The 17,389-nt window shown below is 52.4% G+C and overlaps 1 protein-coding gene across 2 annotated transcripts; it reads right to left on the bottom strand.

Annotated features, from left to right (window-relative positions):
• Nucleotides 1–358: 358 nt before the first annotated feature.
• Nucleotides 359–17,277, bottom strand: mars1 (methionyl-tRNA synthetase 1). Of its 2 annotated transcripts, XM_088633639.1 has the most exons (22): nt 17,011–17,277; nt 14,884–14,974; nt 13,886–13,964; nt 13,181–13,312; nt 12,874–12,949; nt 12,599–12,774; nt 12,232–12,341; nt 11,334–11,450; nt 9,932–10,135; nt 9,133–9,334; nt 8,752–8,826; nt 7,901–8,071; nt 7,660–7,755; nt 7,081–7,198; nt 6,480–6,693; nt 6,259–6,390; nt 5,495–5,603; nt 4,086–4,265; nt 3,802–3,873; nt 3,528–3,554; nt 2,064–2,189; nt 359–1,380 (listed from the first exon to the last, which is right to left on the bottom strand). In XM_088633639.1, exons 1-22 carry the CDS (start codon nt 17,111–17,113, stop codon nt 1,231–1,233), a joined length of 2,760 nt encoding a protein of 919 aa, XP_088489765.1. In that variant the 5' UTR covers nt 17,114–17,277; the 3' UTR covers nt 359–1,230. The 2 variants fall into 2 exon arrangements, with proteins under 2 accessions (XP_088489765.1, XP_088489766.1); XM_088633640.1 differs by lacking the exon at nt 3,528–3,554 and having other exon boundaries at nt 17,011–17,276.
• Nucleotides 17,278–17,389: the final 112 nt, after the last annotated feature.

Below are 17,389 nucleotides of genomic sequence, written 5' to 3'. Positions count from 1 at the left end.
AGTGAAGACTTCAAGTTGCCTGGGGGTAGCTGTAACTGCTAATGTAACTAAAATACCACTGAAGTACAGTACCCGCCCCCTCCTGCACCTGTAACTCCACAGCAGAACAGGTGCAGAAGAGAGAATATGCTTCATAACTTGAATTAAGAGGGGGTGGAGTTTGGGAAGATGCATGATTTAAGGCCAAAATTAACCAGGACACCATTTTATACCAACAGCTTCAAACAGGCTCTCCTGTGTTAACATGAGATCTTGGTTAACATCTCATGTGATCTCTTGTCACATTTCCTCTGCCTTGAGGCCTGATGGCCAGCGATAAGCACTGAGCTCACAAGATGGTACAATAAAAACACAAGAATCCAACTCCAAGATGGTTTATATTGAAACGGCAAAGTAAAAGTGGTCCTGAGAATAACAGATGGCCTTGATTATAACCAATAGAGCCCAGAATTCAAGGAGTTGTGTTACAGTATAAAATATTGATTTGCTCCCAGCTGAAGGGCATGTCACACTTTCATCACACTCTTGTGCACAAATGCTTCACTGAGTTGGAAAGGCTATGTTGATTTTTGAACATGGGGGAAAAAAAACTTACAAAAAGATCCAACTTTGTCCTTATTTTCTATTTTAAAGGCACTATCCCTCCCCCCTTAAGAATAAGCACTCAGTTTAAGACTATCCAAATGATGAAAAAAAGTCTTAGTTTGAACCTATTCTGAAGAATATTCTGAAGAAACCTATTCTGCATTTATGGATCTTGGCTAATCCCTTATCGCTTTGACACAGCAGACAATAAAATGAAGTGTAACCTGAATTCCCTATTTATGTGTCATTGGAGGAACAGAAAAGATATCCTGGTGCACTGAGTGACATGATAGAGTTGTCTGTATTGTAAAGAGCTGTGCATTTTCTGTTCGATTGCAGTAGCTTCCCACAAGAGCCTTGTCACTGCTCCTCATCATCCTCTTCTTCCTAGTCCCTTTCCCTCATTTTTCTGCTATCCACCCCTCCTTTGCCCTCCATCTTTGATCCTACCATGCCTAACCCAAACCCTTATACATCCTGATACCGAAACTGCTGACAAGGAGTGGAATGCCTCAACAGCATCCTTCAAAGGCACAGATACACTCTCTCTTCCTGTATGAGCCACACCCCCTTCCTCCTGTCCCCGCCCCCATCACCCACGACCCAATCAATGCCCTCTTCTTGCGCCACAGCCCCTCCTTTGCATTATTTCTTCTTCCCTTTCTGTGTGGGGGGCTCGGGGCTCTTGCCCTCTGCCAGGGCCAGCAGCTTCTTCAGCTCCAGGAGCTTGGCCACTTCGGCTCCGATCACTGACTTCTCTGCTTTCTGGCCCTTTAGGGTTCGAACGCGATCACCCTGCAAAAGAAACTGGCCTTAAAAACCTCAGACGACGACCTGACTCCGAAGAAGAAAACAGATACTGCTGTTTGCCATACAATCTTCAGGCAGCAGCAAAACGTTGTGAAAAACAGCTCTAGTTAAGTTAATAAATTAGTGGAAAGCAGGGCTGGATTTAAAATGGGAAGATCGGTATCTCTTGTATGTAGAGCAGACCCTAACCTCTGACCCGTCCTACTGAGGTCAAGCCCTCAACAGACTTACTCAAAAAAAGGTGTTCAGTTTCAAATTTCAAAATCATCTCATCCAGTGACTCAGCGTCCCTCACATCCTGCAGCACAAGTCTATGCACAGCAGTGCACAATCCTGATGCAGGTCCTACAGGTCTCTAAATCACCAGTGGCTTAAGAAAGGGGCTGAACTGGTCCTGTTAAGCCAGTAATTAGAGGAACTGGTTTAAGTTCCACTGACTTTAACCAGTTCCTGAAGCTTACTTACTCAAGTCAGTTTTGAATACTCCAAAAAACTTAAACGACTACCAGTTTTGAGGAAAGTTGATTTCCATTGACATTCCCTTCGTGCAGAACAACAGGTAAATCTGAGCTGCAGCTAAAGCCTGAGGCAACAGCCATCCCCCTCCAGGGTCAGGAAAGGTCACCCTGGTGTCCGGGCTGTCCCACTGCTCCCACTTCTTGCCTCACCTGCTGGGCTACTTCCTCCGCAAGGCGCTTGGCTCTCTCGGGGTCGGGCACATTCCCAGCAGCCTCAGCGGCGGGGGCGGGAGCGGCTGGTTTAGGGCCGGCAGGTGGTTTGGGATCTGTTTTGGGCTGAGCAGGAGAAAGGAAACAAAACAATCAAGACACAGAGCATGTTCCAACAAAAAAAGCAAGAACCAGCCACAAAGTCCAGTTCACTAGAAGTGACCACAGCCAAGAATCAGGCATGTTAAAAGGTTTATTGAGAGTTTAAGTTTCTATGATTTGTCCTAACCCGCTTGGCTGAGGGCTGAGGGCTGACCTCCTGGCCCCAGGACGAGGAGACTGGGACCCCCATGCAGAGCGAGGGGTGACCAAGGGGCAGCGGCAGAGGTGGAGGGGAGAGGGAGAGGAAGGGTGGAAATGACGTCAGGGTTGATTACACATTAAGGCTGATTGAACTTGGCTGTTGTCATCCTTCCTGAACTCGCGTAATTAACTCCAATTATTTTCACACAACACTCAAGAAACAAAATAACCCTGTTTTGTGAAAGGGGATGTTCACAGCAGGCACTGTTAATCAAGCAAACACTTCACGCGCACAATCAAGTTAGACTATAGCCATCAAACAGGGAGTGTGCTTCACCATGGGCCCTCAATGTCCTTAAAGTGATTTTAATATTTTGATAAGGACTTGTACAAAACATGTAAAAAGGGAGAACAACCCATGCACTGTGGAAGATGAATGGAAGGAATGGAGCAGATCTGCCAACTGCATGCAGTTTTACAAGGGAGAAGTTGACTGAATGCATCAAACATTTAAGGAATTTGTTTTACATTAAAAACAATATTGTGACAAAATCTAAAGGAATGCAAAGAACTGTCCTAGACACCACAGCACTACACTGCTGGGTAGTTGAGTAGTCAGAAAGCACTATAACATGGCCACCTATCAGCTCTAGCTTCTGCACGATGACATCACACACCAGCCAATCCCGGGCGCCAAGCAACGTGAACCGACCAATCAGAACCGCTGTAGCCCGGCAGCTCCAGTGCAGCCTGCCTGCCTGCTGGCTGTCTTTTGGCTCTATTGTGATCTGCATGGCGCTAGCAATTAGACTGTCTGGTTGTTGCTATTCTTGCACATATCCTACTCTAAAATTAAATATTGGAATCACAGATTTTTACATGCTTTTTCGGAGGCTGTGGATATCATCTACGTGTCCTGCACAGAAAGTGAACCCGCCTCCTTCAGGCACTCAAGTATGCGTATGACCCAAGGGCTCACTGTGTAGTGTCTAAAGATATCTGGGGAATTTTGATCAGCTGTTATTTGATGACAGACACAAACTGAAGGATAAGTTTTGCGCAGCAGCAAGGTGTTATAGACGTGGTTTCCATATTTCGGCATTCCTGGATTTTGATTTCACACAGGCAGCAGTCAGAGCACACAACACGACTTCCCAGTACCTGCTGGCTGCCTTCTAACTCCTCAGGCTAGAGGCAGGGAGAGGAGGAGGAGGAAAGAGGGATGAGAGAGCGAGAGGGGGAGGACGGAGGAGAAAGGAAATTAAGTTAGAAGAAAAGCTGAGGAATTCTGCTTCTTTTTGAAATATATTGCATATTTTACAGTTTAACCTGTGCAGCAGCAACATCAAAATAGTGTACATTCTTGCTCACAAGGGCCAGAGGTAGAGTGGAGCGCAGAAACAAAGGAGTCCCCCTCACTGCCCCCCAGACTCACCTGCTGTCCCCCAAATCTCTTCCGAAGGGACTCAATCTGATCTGCTTCCAGCTTCTGGAACAGCGGACTGACCTGTGGCGACAGGGAGACAGAGAGGGAGGGTTTAGGAGCATCTGTACAGAATGAGTGAAGGAGTGAAGGAGTGAAGGAGTGAAGGAGTGAAGGAGTGAAGGAGTGAATGAACGAGCACACGGAGAGGAAAAGAAGAGGATGGAGAGGACGAGTGCCGAAGAGACGTCAAGCTCCTCTCGCCCTCTGTTCCCACGTCCCCCGACCCCCCTCACCGTGCCGATGCGGTGCCCGGCGGGCAGGGCACAGACGAAGTCCCCCGGCAGCACGTTGCAGGCCGCGGGGGCGCAGAGCTGCGCCTGGATGGTGGCGCTGACGGTGGGCATGTAGGGCTGCAGCATGACGGACAGCAGGCACGCCAGGTTCACCGCCACGCCCGTCACCGTGCCCGCTCGCTGCCTGCAGGGTGGAGCACAGGAGGTCAGATCGAGCCGCAGACGAGAGGACAGCACAGCTCCACGGCTCCGCTGAGCTCAGAGGGCTCTGTGCCGGTACTGGGAGCCGCCCCAACCGAGTAAGAAAACCCCCGGAAGAGGGGAAGGGCCAGTCAAAGACAAGCTGCATGTCTCTGGGAGGTGGGAGGAAAGCTGAACAAGCCCAGGAAGTACATGTGAACTCCACACAGACAGGCTCCCCAAAGCCTGAAACCAATCACAGGTGCCGTGAGGGTGTAGCGCAAACATCCATGACCAGGCATCGCCAGTCAGGAGAGAGACAGGGTACGAGTCACACAGACAACAGGGGCAGAGACAGAGAGACAGGGTACGAGTCACACAGACAACAGGGGCAGAGACAGAGGGAGAGAGAGACAGGGTACGAGTCACACAGACAACAGGGGCAGAGACAGAGGGAGAGAGAGACAGGGTACGAGTCACACAGACAACAGGGGCAGAGACAGAGGGAGAGAGAGACAGGGTACGAGTCACACAGACAACAGGGGCAGAGACAGAGGGAGAGAGAGACAGGGTACGAGTCACACAGACAACAGGGGCAGAGACAGAGGGAGAGAGAGACAGGGTACGAGTCACACAGACAACAGGGGCAGAGACAGAGAGAGAGAGACAGGGTACGAGTCACACAGACAACAGGGGCAGAGACAGAGAGACAGGGTACGAGTCACACAGACAACAGGGGCAGAGACAGAGGGAGAGAGAGACAGGGTACGAGTCACACAGACAACAGGGGCAGAGACAGAGAGAGAGAGACAGGGTACGAGTCACACAGACAACAGGGGCAGAGACAGAGAGAGAGAGACAGGGTACGAGTCACACAGACAACAGGGACAGAGACGGAGAGACAGGGTACGAACAGAACGGCTCCTAATCCTACTGGGAGAGGGCAGAGGGAACTCAGTTGAACTGATCTCCTGTCATAGCCCAAGGATCAGTGAGCCAAAAATTCTCCATGTGTTTGTATGTAAATGTATAATGATGTGTGAGTACAGTATTGTAAATCTCTGTAAGTGCTGTTAATTGTACACGCTTTGGCAAATTCCTGAGTCATGCCAATAAAGCTCGTCGAATTGAATCGATAGAGTACAAGTCAGAGACAACGGGGCAGAGAAAGAGACAGGGTACGAATCAGGCCGATGACGAGGGTATAGAGAGAGACAGCGCATGGGGACTCGCCTCTCTGCCTCGTCTCCTTTGATCTTCTTCCAGGGTTCATTGACCTGGATGTACTGGTTGCCATGGCGAGAGATGTTCAAGATGCACCTCAGAGCCTCGCGGATCCTATAGAGACAGAAGATACGAGCATGTTCAGCGTGCCATTGATAAACACATTCACAACACAGCTGCACAGGAAATCAGTACACAACTCATTATTAACGCTGGTGTGTGTTGCTGTGTCAGTGGTCAGGAGTAGCGCGTGCTCCAGTGTGTGTCAGTGGTCAGCAGTGGTGTGTGCTCCAGTGTGTGTCAGTGGTCAGCAGTGGCGTGTGTTGTTGTGTGTGTCAGTGGTCAGCAGTGGCGTGTGTTGTTGTGTGTGTCAGTGGTCAGCAGTGGTGTGTGTTGTTGTGTGTGTCAGTGGTCAGCAGTGGTGTGTTGTTGTGTGTGTCAGTGGTCAGCAGTGGTGTGTGTTGTCGTGTGTGTCAGTGGTCAGCAGTGGCGTGTGTTGTTGTTGTGTGTCAGTGGTCAGCAGTGGCGTGTGTTGCTGTGTGTGTCAGTGGTCAGCAGTGGTGTGTGTTGCTGTGTGTGTCAGTGGTCAGCAGTGGCGTGTGTTGTTGTGTGTGTCAGTGGTCAGCAGTGGCGTGTGTTGTTATGTGTGTCAGTGGTCAGCAGTGGTGTGTGTTGTTGTGTGTGTCAGTGGTCAGCAGTGGTGTGTGTTGTTGTGTGTCAGTGGTCAGCAGTGGTGTGTGCTCCAGTGTGTATCAGTGGTCAGCAGTACCTGACTCTCTCCAGAAGCTGGATATACTGCTTCAACTCCCAGGACGTCACGGCCAGCAGCCTCTTGTCCTCCTCCTGTAGCTCCATGGCAGGAACGCAGCTCTCAAAGAACTTTGATACGAACATGGCAGCCCTGGGGGAAGAGAGCAGCGCTGACCCCAGCTGTTCCCTCACCTGCCTGAGCCCGCCAGGCGCTCCGCGGGCCAGGACGCGGCGCCTTACCTGTTGATGAAGTTGCCCAGGTTGTTGAGCAGCTCCGAGTTGTTCTTCAGCGCCATGTCGGCCCAGGAGAAGGTGCTGTCCTGACTCTCCGGCCGCATGATCAACAGATAGAACCTCCAGATGTCGGTGGGGATGCCCGTTTCCTTGGCCATGTCCCCAAACACCCCGACGCCTCGACTCTTGGAGAACTTGGTGTCTTCGTAGTTCAGGTACTCTGCAGGGGAGCAGAAAAGGGGCTGGCATCTCGACTGCAACTCATCTGAGATGTATTTAGCCCTGACGCGATCTGTTTCACACCTTTTCCCATCTTGCACCTGATTTTGGGGTTCTCTAATGCTTTGATTTGGTTGTGTGAAGCACATCAGTACTTAAGTGATGCTTTGCTACCAAGGCTGTGCAGCACAAACCAAAACACTGACATTTGCAGCTTTTCTCCAGAACTGAAAGAGTAGCTGTACGGACGCGCCGGACGCCTGCGACTAGAACAGGCCTTGCCGTGACCACTGTTCTCCTGCACAGCTGTACAGAGATTACATGCGTCTGTATACGTCCTGCAGCCCTGTCTAGTGTCCCCCCCCCCATGCTGCCGGGGGTTTCGAACCTGTGGCCACCAGGTGGTTGACCAGGGTGTAGTTGTCCTCGGCGCCCAGCAGGGAGCAGGGGAACACCACGCTGTGGAAGGGGACGTTGTCCTTGGCCATGAAGTTGTAGAGCTGTACCTGGGAGAGCAGATGGAGACACGGGTCAGCTGAGCACAGGCACAGGTATTGTTCCGACCCCAGCGGCTCAAAGACTTGGCAAAAAGAGCCCCTGGAGTTTGCGATTTTAGGGGCAGAAACTTGACATTTGTTCCCACAACCTCAGCACTTCTCAACCAGGTGCAGAGGATTTTGATCTGAATGTCTTCATTCCCGTTTCCCGATCACCGTGCTCGGCGTCTCTTGCACACTGCTAACTCCAGGAGATGGAAAAGTCTGCGCTTGGCGTCTACTGCACTTCGGGGTCAGCCGCAAGAATGAAGGTGCTGATCAGCTGCATCGCTTTGCTCACGCCTGGGTCAGCAAGGCTTGAAGAGGAGGGGTCTGAACACAACTGCAAGGCACTGAGAGGGCCCGAGACCAGCCACAGCTTGGCACAGCTGTGGGCCAGGCAGGAAGTGGCACGCCGTGCGGGTAGTCACCTGGTCTGGGTTCTTCCACCACTGCTCCCATTGGTCGGTGTAATTGGCCGTGATGGACAGGTAGCCAATCGGAGCGTCAAACCACACGTAGAACACCTGGGTAAGGAGGGGTGCAGACAGCGGCAGGAAATTAACAACCTCTCACTGCCAACGGAAAATGAGATTTACCCAGCAGTGCTTTTATTACAGCAGGGGAGGAGAGAGGGAGAGAGAGGACAAACAAACAGTTCACAGTCCTGACCTTGTCGGAAAAATCGGGGTGCGGGACAGGGGTGCCCCATTTGAGATCACGGGTGATGCAGCGCGGCTTGAGGCCGTCCCGGATCCAGGAGCGTGTGATGAAGCGGGCGTTGGGCGTCCAGTCGCCCGTGCTGATTGACTGGTCCAGCCAAGACTCCAGGCGGGACTCCAGCTGGGCGGGGCGGAGGGCCCCAGGAGAGGAGGGAGAGAAGCAGGGGCACAGATGCGTCACGCGGGAATATGAGGCAGCAGAAAGAAAAAAGAGAGAAGGAACTCCCGCAACCTGGAGTTTCTTTGCCTTTTCATTTCCAATTACTGTCTACACTTGAACAGCCACTGAGTTTGAGCCCGGCACGCAGAGCTACTGACAAGCACTGGGCTGAAGGAAATCTTACAAAAACTCATTAAGAGCTGTCTTAAGGCGGCACATTGGTGCAGTGGTTAACAGTGCTACCTGACAGTGCTGGGGTCCTGGGTTCAATTACAGACCTGGGGTGCTATCTGTGTGGAGTTTGCATGTTCTCCCTGTGTTCCCATGGGTTTCTTCCCACAGTCCAAAGATATACAGGTACGTTCATTTGCTTCTGGGAAATTTAGCCCTGGTGTGAGTGTCTGCATTTGTGTCTTCCCTGTGATGGACTGGTGTCCTGTCCAGGGTGTAGCTTGTGTCGCACCCACTGCTTGCTGGGATAGGCTTCAGCTCACCTCAGTTGGATAAAGTGCTTAGAAAATGGATGGATGGACTCCTTTTTAAAGCTCTACACCCTGTGCCACCCCCGCCCACACACACACACACACACACACACACACACACACACACACACACACACACACACACACACTCGTCTGTACCTTCGGCAAGTTCAGGAAGAGGTGTCTTGACGACTTGACAACAGGGGTCTGCTTGCACATCTTGCACTGAGGATTCTGGGAGAGGGAGACAGACGGAGGGTTACGGTTGAAGAAAAGGAGAAGGCAGACAGATCACACACGTCAGGCTTTGCTCACCCTCCCACCCAGCCCGGCCACGCTGCTGGGCATGTGGAGGAAGGGGCATTTCGAACCTGAGGCCACCGAGCCAAACAAAATTTGCTACTTAAGCCAACCCCACCATCTGCTACTTAAGCCAAACCCACCGGCTTCCACCCAGCTAGTCTATCTAAACCCCACGGTTCTCCCTGGGGGGCCAGTGAACTAATGAATCAGCGAGCGCTACAGCCCGCGTGCCCTTGCCTTCAGCTCCACGGCGTTGATCAGCTTGCCGCACTTGTCGCACTGGTCCCCCCGCGCCTCCTCGTAGCAGCAGAAGGGGCAGACGCCCTCCACGAAGCGGTCGGCCAGGAAGCGGGCGCAGCCCTCGCAGCGCAGCTGCTCCACCGTGTCCTGCAGCAGGAAGTCCCGATCCAGCAGCCGCCTGAAGATGTCCTGGGCGATCCTGGGACAGGGGCGGAGGGCCGGTCACTCTCGCGGGTCCCTCCTCCCTGCCCCCGCAACTACCCCACTGCCCCCCTCACTACCCCACTGCCCCCCCAACTACCCCACTGCCCCCCCAACTACCCTCCTCACTGCCCCTCTGCCCCCCCAACTACCCTCCTCACTACCCCTCTGCCCCCCCAACTACCCCACTGCCCCCCCACCTACCCTCCTCACTGCCCCTCTACCCCCACACCTACCCTCCTCACTGCCCCTCTACCCCCACACCTACCCTCCTCACTACCCCACTGCCCCCCCAACTACCCTCCTCACTGCCCCTCTGCCTCCCCACCTACCCTCCTCGCTGCCCCCCCACCTACCCTCCTCACTGCCCCTCTGACCCCCAACTACACTCCTCACTGCCCCTCTGACCCCCAACTACACTCCTCACTGCCCCTCTGCCCCCCCAACTACCCTCCTCGCTGCCCTGCTGCCCCCTCAACTACCCTCTTCGCTGCCCCGCTGCCCCCTCAACTACCCTTCCTTACTGCCCCCTCAACTACCCTCCTTGCTGTCCCGCTGCTGCCCCCCAGACTACCCCAGACCGCCCTCTGCTCACTCGGTCTGCTGCGGGGTGGTGGTGCGGCCGAAGTGGTCGAAGCTGATGTCGAACCAGCGGTAGATCTGCGCGTGCACGGCGTGGTACTTGTCGCAGATCTCCTGCGGCGTCAGCCCCTCCTCGGCCGCCTTGTTCTCCGTGGCCGTGCCGTACTCGTCCGTGCCGCAGACGTACAGCGTGTTCCAGCCGCGCAGCCGCCCGAACCTGCCCGGAGAGCGCGGGGTTAGGGGCAGACGCCGGGTCTCTCCGCCCGCTGTGTCCCAGCGCCTGCGCTCGGCTAACCCCCCCCACTGCCCGGAGGACTAACCCCCCCCTGCCCGGAGGACTAACCCCCCCACTGCCCGGAGGACTAACCCCCTCCACTGCCCGGAGGACTAACCCCCCCCACTGCCCGGAGGACTAACCCCCCCCACTGCCCGGAGGACTAACCCTCCCCTGCCCGGAGGACTAACCCCCCACTGCCCAGAGGACTAACCCCCCCCACTGCCCGGAGGACTAACCCCCCCACTGCCCGGAGGACTAACCCCCCCACTGCCCGGAGGACTAACCCCCCCCACTGCCCGGAGGACTAACCCCCCCACTGCCCGGAGGACTAACCTCCCCACTGCCCGGAGGACTAACCTCCCCACTGCCCGGAGGACTAACCCCCCCCACTGCCCGGAGGACTAACCCTCCCACTGCCCGGAGGACTAACCCCCCCACTGCCCGGAGGACTAACCCCCCCACTGCCCGGAGGACTAACCCCCCCACTGCCCAGAGGACTAACCCCCCCCACTGCCCGGAGGACTAACCCCCCCACTGCCCAGAGGACTAACCCCCCCACTGCCCGGAGGACTAACCCCCCCCACTGCCCGGAGGACTAACCCCCCCCTGCCCGGAGGACTAACCCCCCCCCTGCCTGGAGGACTTCAGCTGATTTCAACCCAATATCAGACACCCATCTCCTGCAGTCCTGCTTAAAGACTCTAACTTCATTAGTCTCTGAGTCTGCTCCATCTTCTAACGCCTGTGTCTGTCTGCTCGGGTCTCCTATACCTGCTTGTTTACTTCCCCTTATAACCATTTTCTGTTGTTTTACCGTTTTTTTTACACCCACTGCAAGGGGCTGTGAGATGCAATATTTAAAGGCACTATGTAAAATAATGTTTATTATCATTAGGTTAAAACTGTTAACTTCTAACAGTTAAACTTGACCAGATTTGTAAACCAATTAAAGGCTCAATGTAGCAGCTGAGCTCTCAGCTGGACGCACAACAAGAAACACGCCAGCTGGGATGAGAGCCAGGGCCAGGAAGAGGAATCTCAGCGGGAGGGGTGACACCGAAGCCAAGGCGGGCTTGACGTGTGTTTCCGGGCGCTCCGAGCGAGCCCGGGCCCGGCGCTGCCGTCGGAGGAGAGAGACCTGGCGAAGACGTCGGCGCTCAGCACGCAGCCGATGATGTTGCCCAGGTGCGGCACGTTGTTGACGTAGGGCAGGGCGCTGGTGATCAGCACGTTCCGGTCGTCCTTTCGGGGCAGGCTGGGGGAGGACACGCAACCGGAAGCAAACGCCAGTCAGTATCGGAGGGCGGCCGGGGAACAAGCCATCGCCCCCACCGAGGACGGCGTGGAAGCCAGGGGCACGGCGCTCCGGCCCGACCGAGCGAGGAGCTCCCAGGAAACAGACCTGGCAAACTGACAAGGAAGCCTCTCTACACAGATTTCAAGCTCTCGTGAAAAATGAGGAACCTTCCATTTCAGCCTCAGTTTATTGTACCCCCAGCCAGTTTCAAGACTGAGCTCTCCAATGAATCCTACACCTGCTTCTGCGAGACGACAGAGGCACAAGGACCCATACTGCTTATACTGACGGCTCTGTAGAGATGGATGGACATGTTCTTATGCTGAAGGGTATACAGCGATGGACTGATATTATTCTCACAATGACAGGTATTTATTGATGGATTGATAAATATTCTCATGCTGTCGGGTACAGACTGATGGATCAATATACGTACTTATATTGATGGCACACAGGTATCGGGCCCGTATTCCAAGCGAGCATCTTTCCTGGCTACACGGGAGCCCCAAAACTTAGTTTTTGATTTGCGCACGACACAAGGCTTGACAACAGCTCTCATACGGGGGCGGGGGGCTCTTTCAATATCCACATTGAAAACAGGACTTGGGCTCCGAACTGCAGGAGAAGGGGGGGAGTCTTGCTGATCGAATTGGACAGAGACACACTTGTGATGGACGGGGAGGTGTCTTATAAAGTGAATCTTACACAAACGCACAGACGGCGGTGGGGATACACTCACATGGGATGCTGGATCTCTCGGGGTTTGGGATAGATGGACAGTCCCTTGCACCAGATATCGGCGGCTGCCTGGATCTCCTCCTCTGTCATCGAGTGCTCTGAGCCTTCGCCCTGAAGGGTGACAACACAGTGGGCTGACTGACCACCGTTTCACTGCCCTCACCTGCTCCGAATACTCTACCAGCTCTCCTTGACCCGATTACATACAGTAAGATGACAGCAAGTGGAGACAAGAGGGCAGATCTTGTCTTCACTACATTTCCCAGAGGGCAACGGGGAGTAACTGGCCATCCTCAGTCACGTGACCAATTGGTAGAAGATGATTGGTCAAGTGGCATGTAGACTCAGGGGTCTCACGGTTTCCTAACCTCTGGCTCATTGGTGGTGGATTTCTCCGCGGGATGGCGGGGGGACGGCTGCCTCTGCAGGTAGGGCTTCAGAGCGGCGAGCCCACCCTGCCCCTTCAGGACGGCCTGGGCGGCAGCCTGGCAGGCCTGCAGTCCCCCGACTCTCTGGAACCAGCCCGTCACCGCCTGCAGCCCCCCTGGAACAGACAGACAGGGGTGCACACGGCACAGTGGGCGGGCAGGAAAAAGCACAACGCAAACCAGAAAGGCAGACCAGACATACCGCGCACTCTTACCTGGCACTAAAGTGGGATCCGAGAGGAAGGGGTACAGCGTCCCCCACAGGACAACATCTGCAACAGTCACAGTTTTCTGCAAGAAAAAAAATATTTTCACAAGCATAAATACTGGCAACCTCCTCCTATTACAATGTTATTTACTAATTTCTAACATGCATTAAATAACTTTCATTAAAGGTTTTTGTAATGTTATTCATTCCAGGCTTAAACTCTCTTTCCTCCTTGCAAAGGCTGTTCCAAACTCCTACTCCATAGTAATCGCCAGATACAGGTCTCCATTACGGTTTTCTCTAATGTGTCTTACTGAGGTGAGGTATGACGTTGCTGATTTGGTCAGGCTCTGATCCATGTGGCTCAGGTGCTTCTGGAGGTAACCTGTGGCCTTGTCTCTCATTCCCTGCAGCACCACCGTGTGGAGAGCCAGTGTCACTGCAGGCTGCAGGAACACAGCACAAGAAAAATAGTCAACACCTCCCCTTAGGGCTACTGAACACACAGCTCCTCCAATCCTTTCCACTACAGGTCTTCAGTGCAACCAGTACCTCCATTTTTAAACTGCATCCAGTCACAACTTACATACACAATTGCAAACTAATTCATAGCAAGAACACTGGAGCACAAGAAAGGCTGCAAATAACAGTAGACCATTCAACTCTACCTATCTCATTAGGATTGAATCCAAGAATCCCACAAGGCTGTTTCTTAAAGGATCCCACAGAGTCGAATCCAACAATGTGACTTGGGATCTGGTTCCACAATCCCACAAATCCTCTGTGTAAAAAATCGGGTCCTGTTTTTCTGTCTGGTGTATTGAGCTTAATTTCCACTTGTGTCCCTGGGTACTTGCATCGTTTCCAGACTCAAATGTGTGTATCAGACAAAACTTTTAAAAAATGCATTCCTCAATACTCTCATGAAATTCCAGGTCCCTCCCACTCTGGATTCTAATAACACTCTTCAGGTCACATGACAGCCACAGCAGCGAATCGCATAGGCCGCCACCTCTCACCTGGAGCTGTGTTCCCTCCCACTCCAGCCACTGGTTGGTCGCATCGCTGGCCTCCTGTCCGGTGAGCGTAAAAAGGTACCTGCGGCGACAAAGGCATTGCAAGGAGAGGAAATAATCCTTCCAAAGAGCCGCCTGCTACGTGAACGACCCGCCAATGCAACAATCATACCTCTGTGAGATGCGCGTTTATTTTTGGAGCATGAATGAGTACAGGTTGTGCAGCAGATGTTTCACTGCAGAAATGTTCCACCATCATCTGGTTGCAGAGTTGGCAAGTCAGTAGTATTTGTAGGTGAAGCGTCTCAGAGCAATATTTCTCTTGGATTAAAGGAGATGTATTCACAAGCCTGCTTGTTTACAATGTAATAGGGCTGCCTAGTAACTGTGTACATTCCACTTTTATTGCGGTTTGAAGTGCACTCATCAATGCTGGTTCTTTCTAAACCCTGAAACATAAAGATAGCTTTGCAGTTCCCCCCTAATTTATGGAGAAAACAGCCATTTCTGGAGAACACTGGGAGAAGACACACACAAGGTGCAACCCCCCTCCCCCAGTGTCCTGAACTCCAGCAGCGTCGCAGAGAGTTTTATAGTGCAGGTACAGCCATGGTCATCCTGCGTTATTACCACAGATGGGTGTTTATGAGTGACCATTACCAATGTATTGGTAAATACACATAGTACATACTTCCAGTTAAGGCACGTTGGCTATTCCTGGTGTCGCCTACACCAGTTACTCCTGACATGTCACATACACACATACCTTTGTTTAAAATGCACTCAAGCCAGGTCAGGAGTAATGACACCGGGCTGTGCTACACCTTACATGTTTGACATCTCTGTATAAATACTTATTAAAGCACCAGTATGAATACATTTCTGTATATCCTCTCTCTCCAGGGGCAGAAGGAGGAGAGGTGCACCGGGAATCCCATATTGACTGATCAAGAGGTTGGCATTGCTGTGGCTGGCGAGGGCACAGGCAGGTATGAACTCACTGGCAGATGGCGTTGGCTGAGAAAAGGTAGTTCCCAGAGTCGAGCTGCAGAGCTGGCAGTACGGGGCGGCTCAGGTAGGGCACCACTCGCTCTGCAGGGAGGGCAAACACAACACACAACACACACACACGCGTTACTGTCTCCCGGAGACACCCGCTGCTGGCCGCCTGGAACTGACCAGGTGTGCAGTCCGAACTCACACCCCTGGGACCCACGACGCGGACACCTGCGTACGGGCCCCCCCCCCACGCATGTACCGCACAAGCAGGGAAGGGGAGAAGGAACGGCGCGAGCCTTTGTCTTTGCACACCCAAAGGTGAAACAGCAAGGGTGGCCAGGACGAGGCTTTAACTGGCTCTGCCCGCTAGGAAACACGAGCGGTGTGAAAAAGTGCCCACGTCCTCACAGGTAGACGGGCATTAAGAATAGGTGCCCACCCAACCCCCTGCTCACGGGACAGGGCTCCCAGACTCTTTTACCCTAAGAGTTAAAACACCGTTTTCACTGGAGCTTAATTGAGAATCAATTGCTTCCTTAATCTCCCACCTCCCTTGGTTTCTTATCAATTTAAGGATAATAACATGGTTTACACACACACACACACACAATGTATATAATTAGGGAATATAATCTGATGTTGATGAGGGTATCAGAGGAGGGGTGTTTTATTCCAGACAGAGGGGGTCAGTGGTGTGCCTGCTGGACCTCCCTAATTCCTTAACGAGTTGAAGCTGGAATCCTCCTTCTTGACTAGCTGGTCATCAAAAATCCCAAGGCACTGTCCGTAAGAGAAGGTGTGTTGAGCCCGGGGTCTTGTTGTACAATCAGGTTATTTCGCCTGGAGCGGCAGTTTCTCTCTCGTCCCCCTGACCTGCTGTGTGTCAACCAGGTGGGGCTGCACCCCGGAGGGGGGTGAAGTGGGTCCCCTCCTGAATGTGAAGCAATTTGGGGTCCCGGGGATCCCCGGCTTATGAACAAACTGCTCCACTAAGCAATCAGCGCTCAGGAATTTATAATTACTCACAGTAATACATTCCACCTCGACTGGGTGCAGCGGAACAGGTTTGCTTTCTCTGTACACAGCATGACTGCACGCTCATAGTGTCCTGTCCGGCAGACAGCTCACGAAAGATACGACCAAAAAAATACGAGGACAGAAAAACAGACTTCCAACATGCACTTTATATACTGTACATAATGAATACACCCCCTATCATACTGCTTTTGAATAATCAAAAAAAAAAATCCTTTCGGTTTAAACTAAATGAAATGATCTGAATTCATTGCAGCCACTCGGCACCAGCAGACCAGGGGAAGGCTTGGGAGGGAGAAAGGACTACTGGCTGAAATTAGGGGGAGCTTTTCGGAGCTCAGTGCACGAGTCGTGTCATTCAGCCATGACCCTGGGGTTAACAGCCCTACTCTTACAAACAGGGCCCTGAGACCTTTCAGAACCAAGTGCTAGTAAGGCCTCATTTAGGATACTGTGTACAATTGCGATCACCGTGTTACGGAAGAGATATTGCAGCTCTGAGAGATGCAATCTGACAGGCTGGAGGAACTCAAACTTTTGAGTCTGAACAAAGAAGATTACAAAGGGACGAGACACACATATTAAACACCCTCAAAATCAACCCCACGGATTTGTTCAGAATGAGCAGTGAAACACGAACCAGGGGGCACACATGGAAGCCCTGTGGAAGTGCATTTCAATTTCAGAACAGGAGGCTCTTCTTTACATAAAATAGGAAGCAATTCGACTTGAGGAAGTTTCTGACATTTATAAACGTCTAACTTGTGCACCGAAGGTATGGACAAAGACGGCAATGGTTGATGATATAAGTCATTGCAACTGAAACACGATTCAATGGACGCTCGTGGAAAAGAAGAGAAAGTGGCTTTGAAACGGAAAACGAGGGGGGCTACTGTACACTAAGGGTTGCGGGAGCCTGTAACAAGCTACCAGACATATAGTCGATGCAGATACAATCACATATTTCAGGAAACAGCTTGTTGAGATCAACGGATCAATCAGCAACTAATGCTCAAACCATCTGAAATGGACCGAGTGACCTCCGCTGGTTTATAACGTTTCTGTACTAAAAGTAGCTTAGTCTATGATCTTACCTTCGTGATTGACGTGCTGTATTTCACAGATAACTCCAGTTACCTTCACCGCCGCCAGCACTTTCAAACAATGCGGATTGCCTTCACTCACGTATAACTTCATGATTTCGTTAAAACCTTCCAAAAACTTCAATCGAAACTCAACATAAATGAACGAGCTACAAGACACAATCTAATTCACTAGCTTTTCAGCACCACGCCAGGCATGTAACCGGCGACTTACTAGTAACGCTGATGCAATGAAGGCTCAACTACCGACGGTGTAGTTTTTCATGCTGGGGTGTAGCATTGAAACAAGCGAGGCGCGGCTTATGAATGAACTTCAGTTCCCATCAACCTCTCGCACGAGTCGAACGTCCAAGCGTCAGCTTCCTCGACG

The sequence above is a fragment of the Lepisosteus platostomus genome, chromosome 1, assembly GCF_059453375.1.
Source record: "Lepisosteus platostomus isolate fLepPlt1 chromosome 1, fLepPlt1.hap1, whole genome shotgun sequence".
Classification (NCBI taxonomy): Eukaryota; Metazoa; Chordata; class Actinopteri; order Semionotiformes; family Lepisosteidae; genus Lepisosteus; species Lepisosteus platostomus.
The sequence above is the reverse complement of the archived record's forward strand: the minus strand, read 5'-3'. Positions and strand labels throughout refer to the sequence as shown.

What these genes read in the sequence shown, in the direction of transcription:
- mars1 (XM_088633639.1), bottom strand. Translation starts at nt 17,113, where the DNA reads ATGAAGTTATACGTGAGTGAAGGCAATCCGCATTGTTTGAAAGTGCTG. An exon ending in TCAACGCCGTGGAGCTGAAG is followed by an intron (nt 8,827 to 9,132) that starts GCAAGGGCACGC and finishes TCCCTCTCCCAG; the next exon opens with AATCCTCAGTGCAAGATGTG. An exon ending in CCGGGCACCGCATCGGCACG is followed by an intron (nt 3,874 to 4,085) that starts GTGAGGGGGGTC and finishes CTGTCGCCACAG; the next exon opens with GTCAGTCCGCTGTTCCAGAA.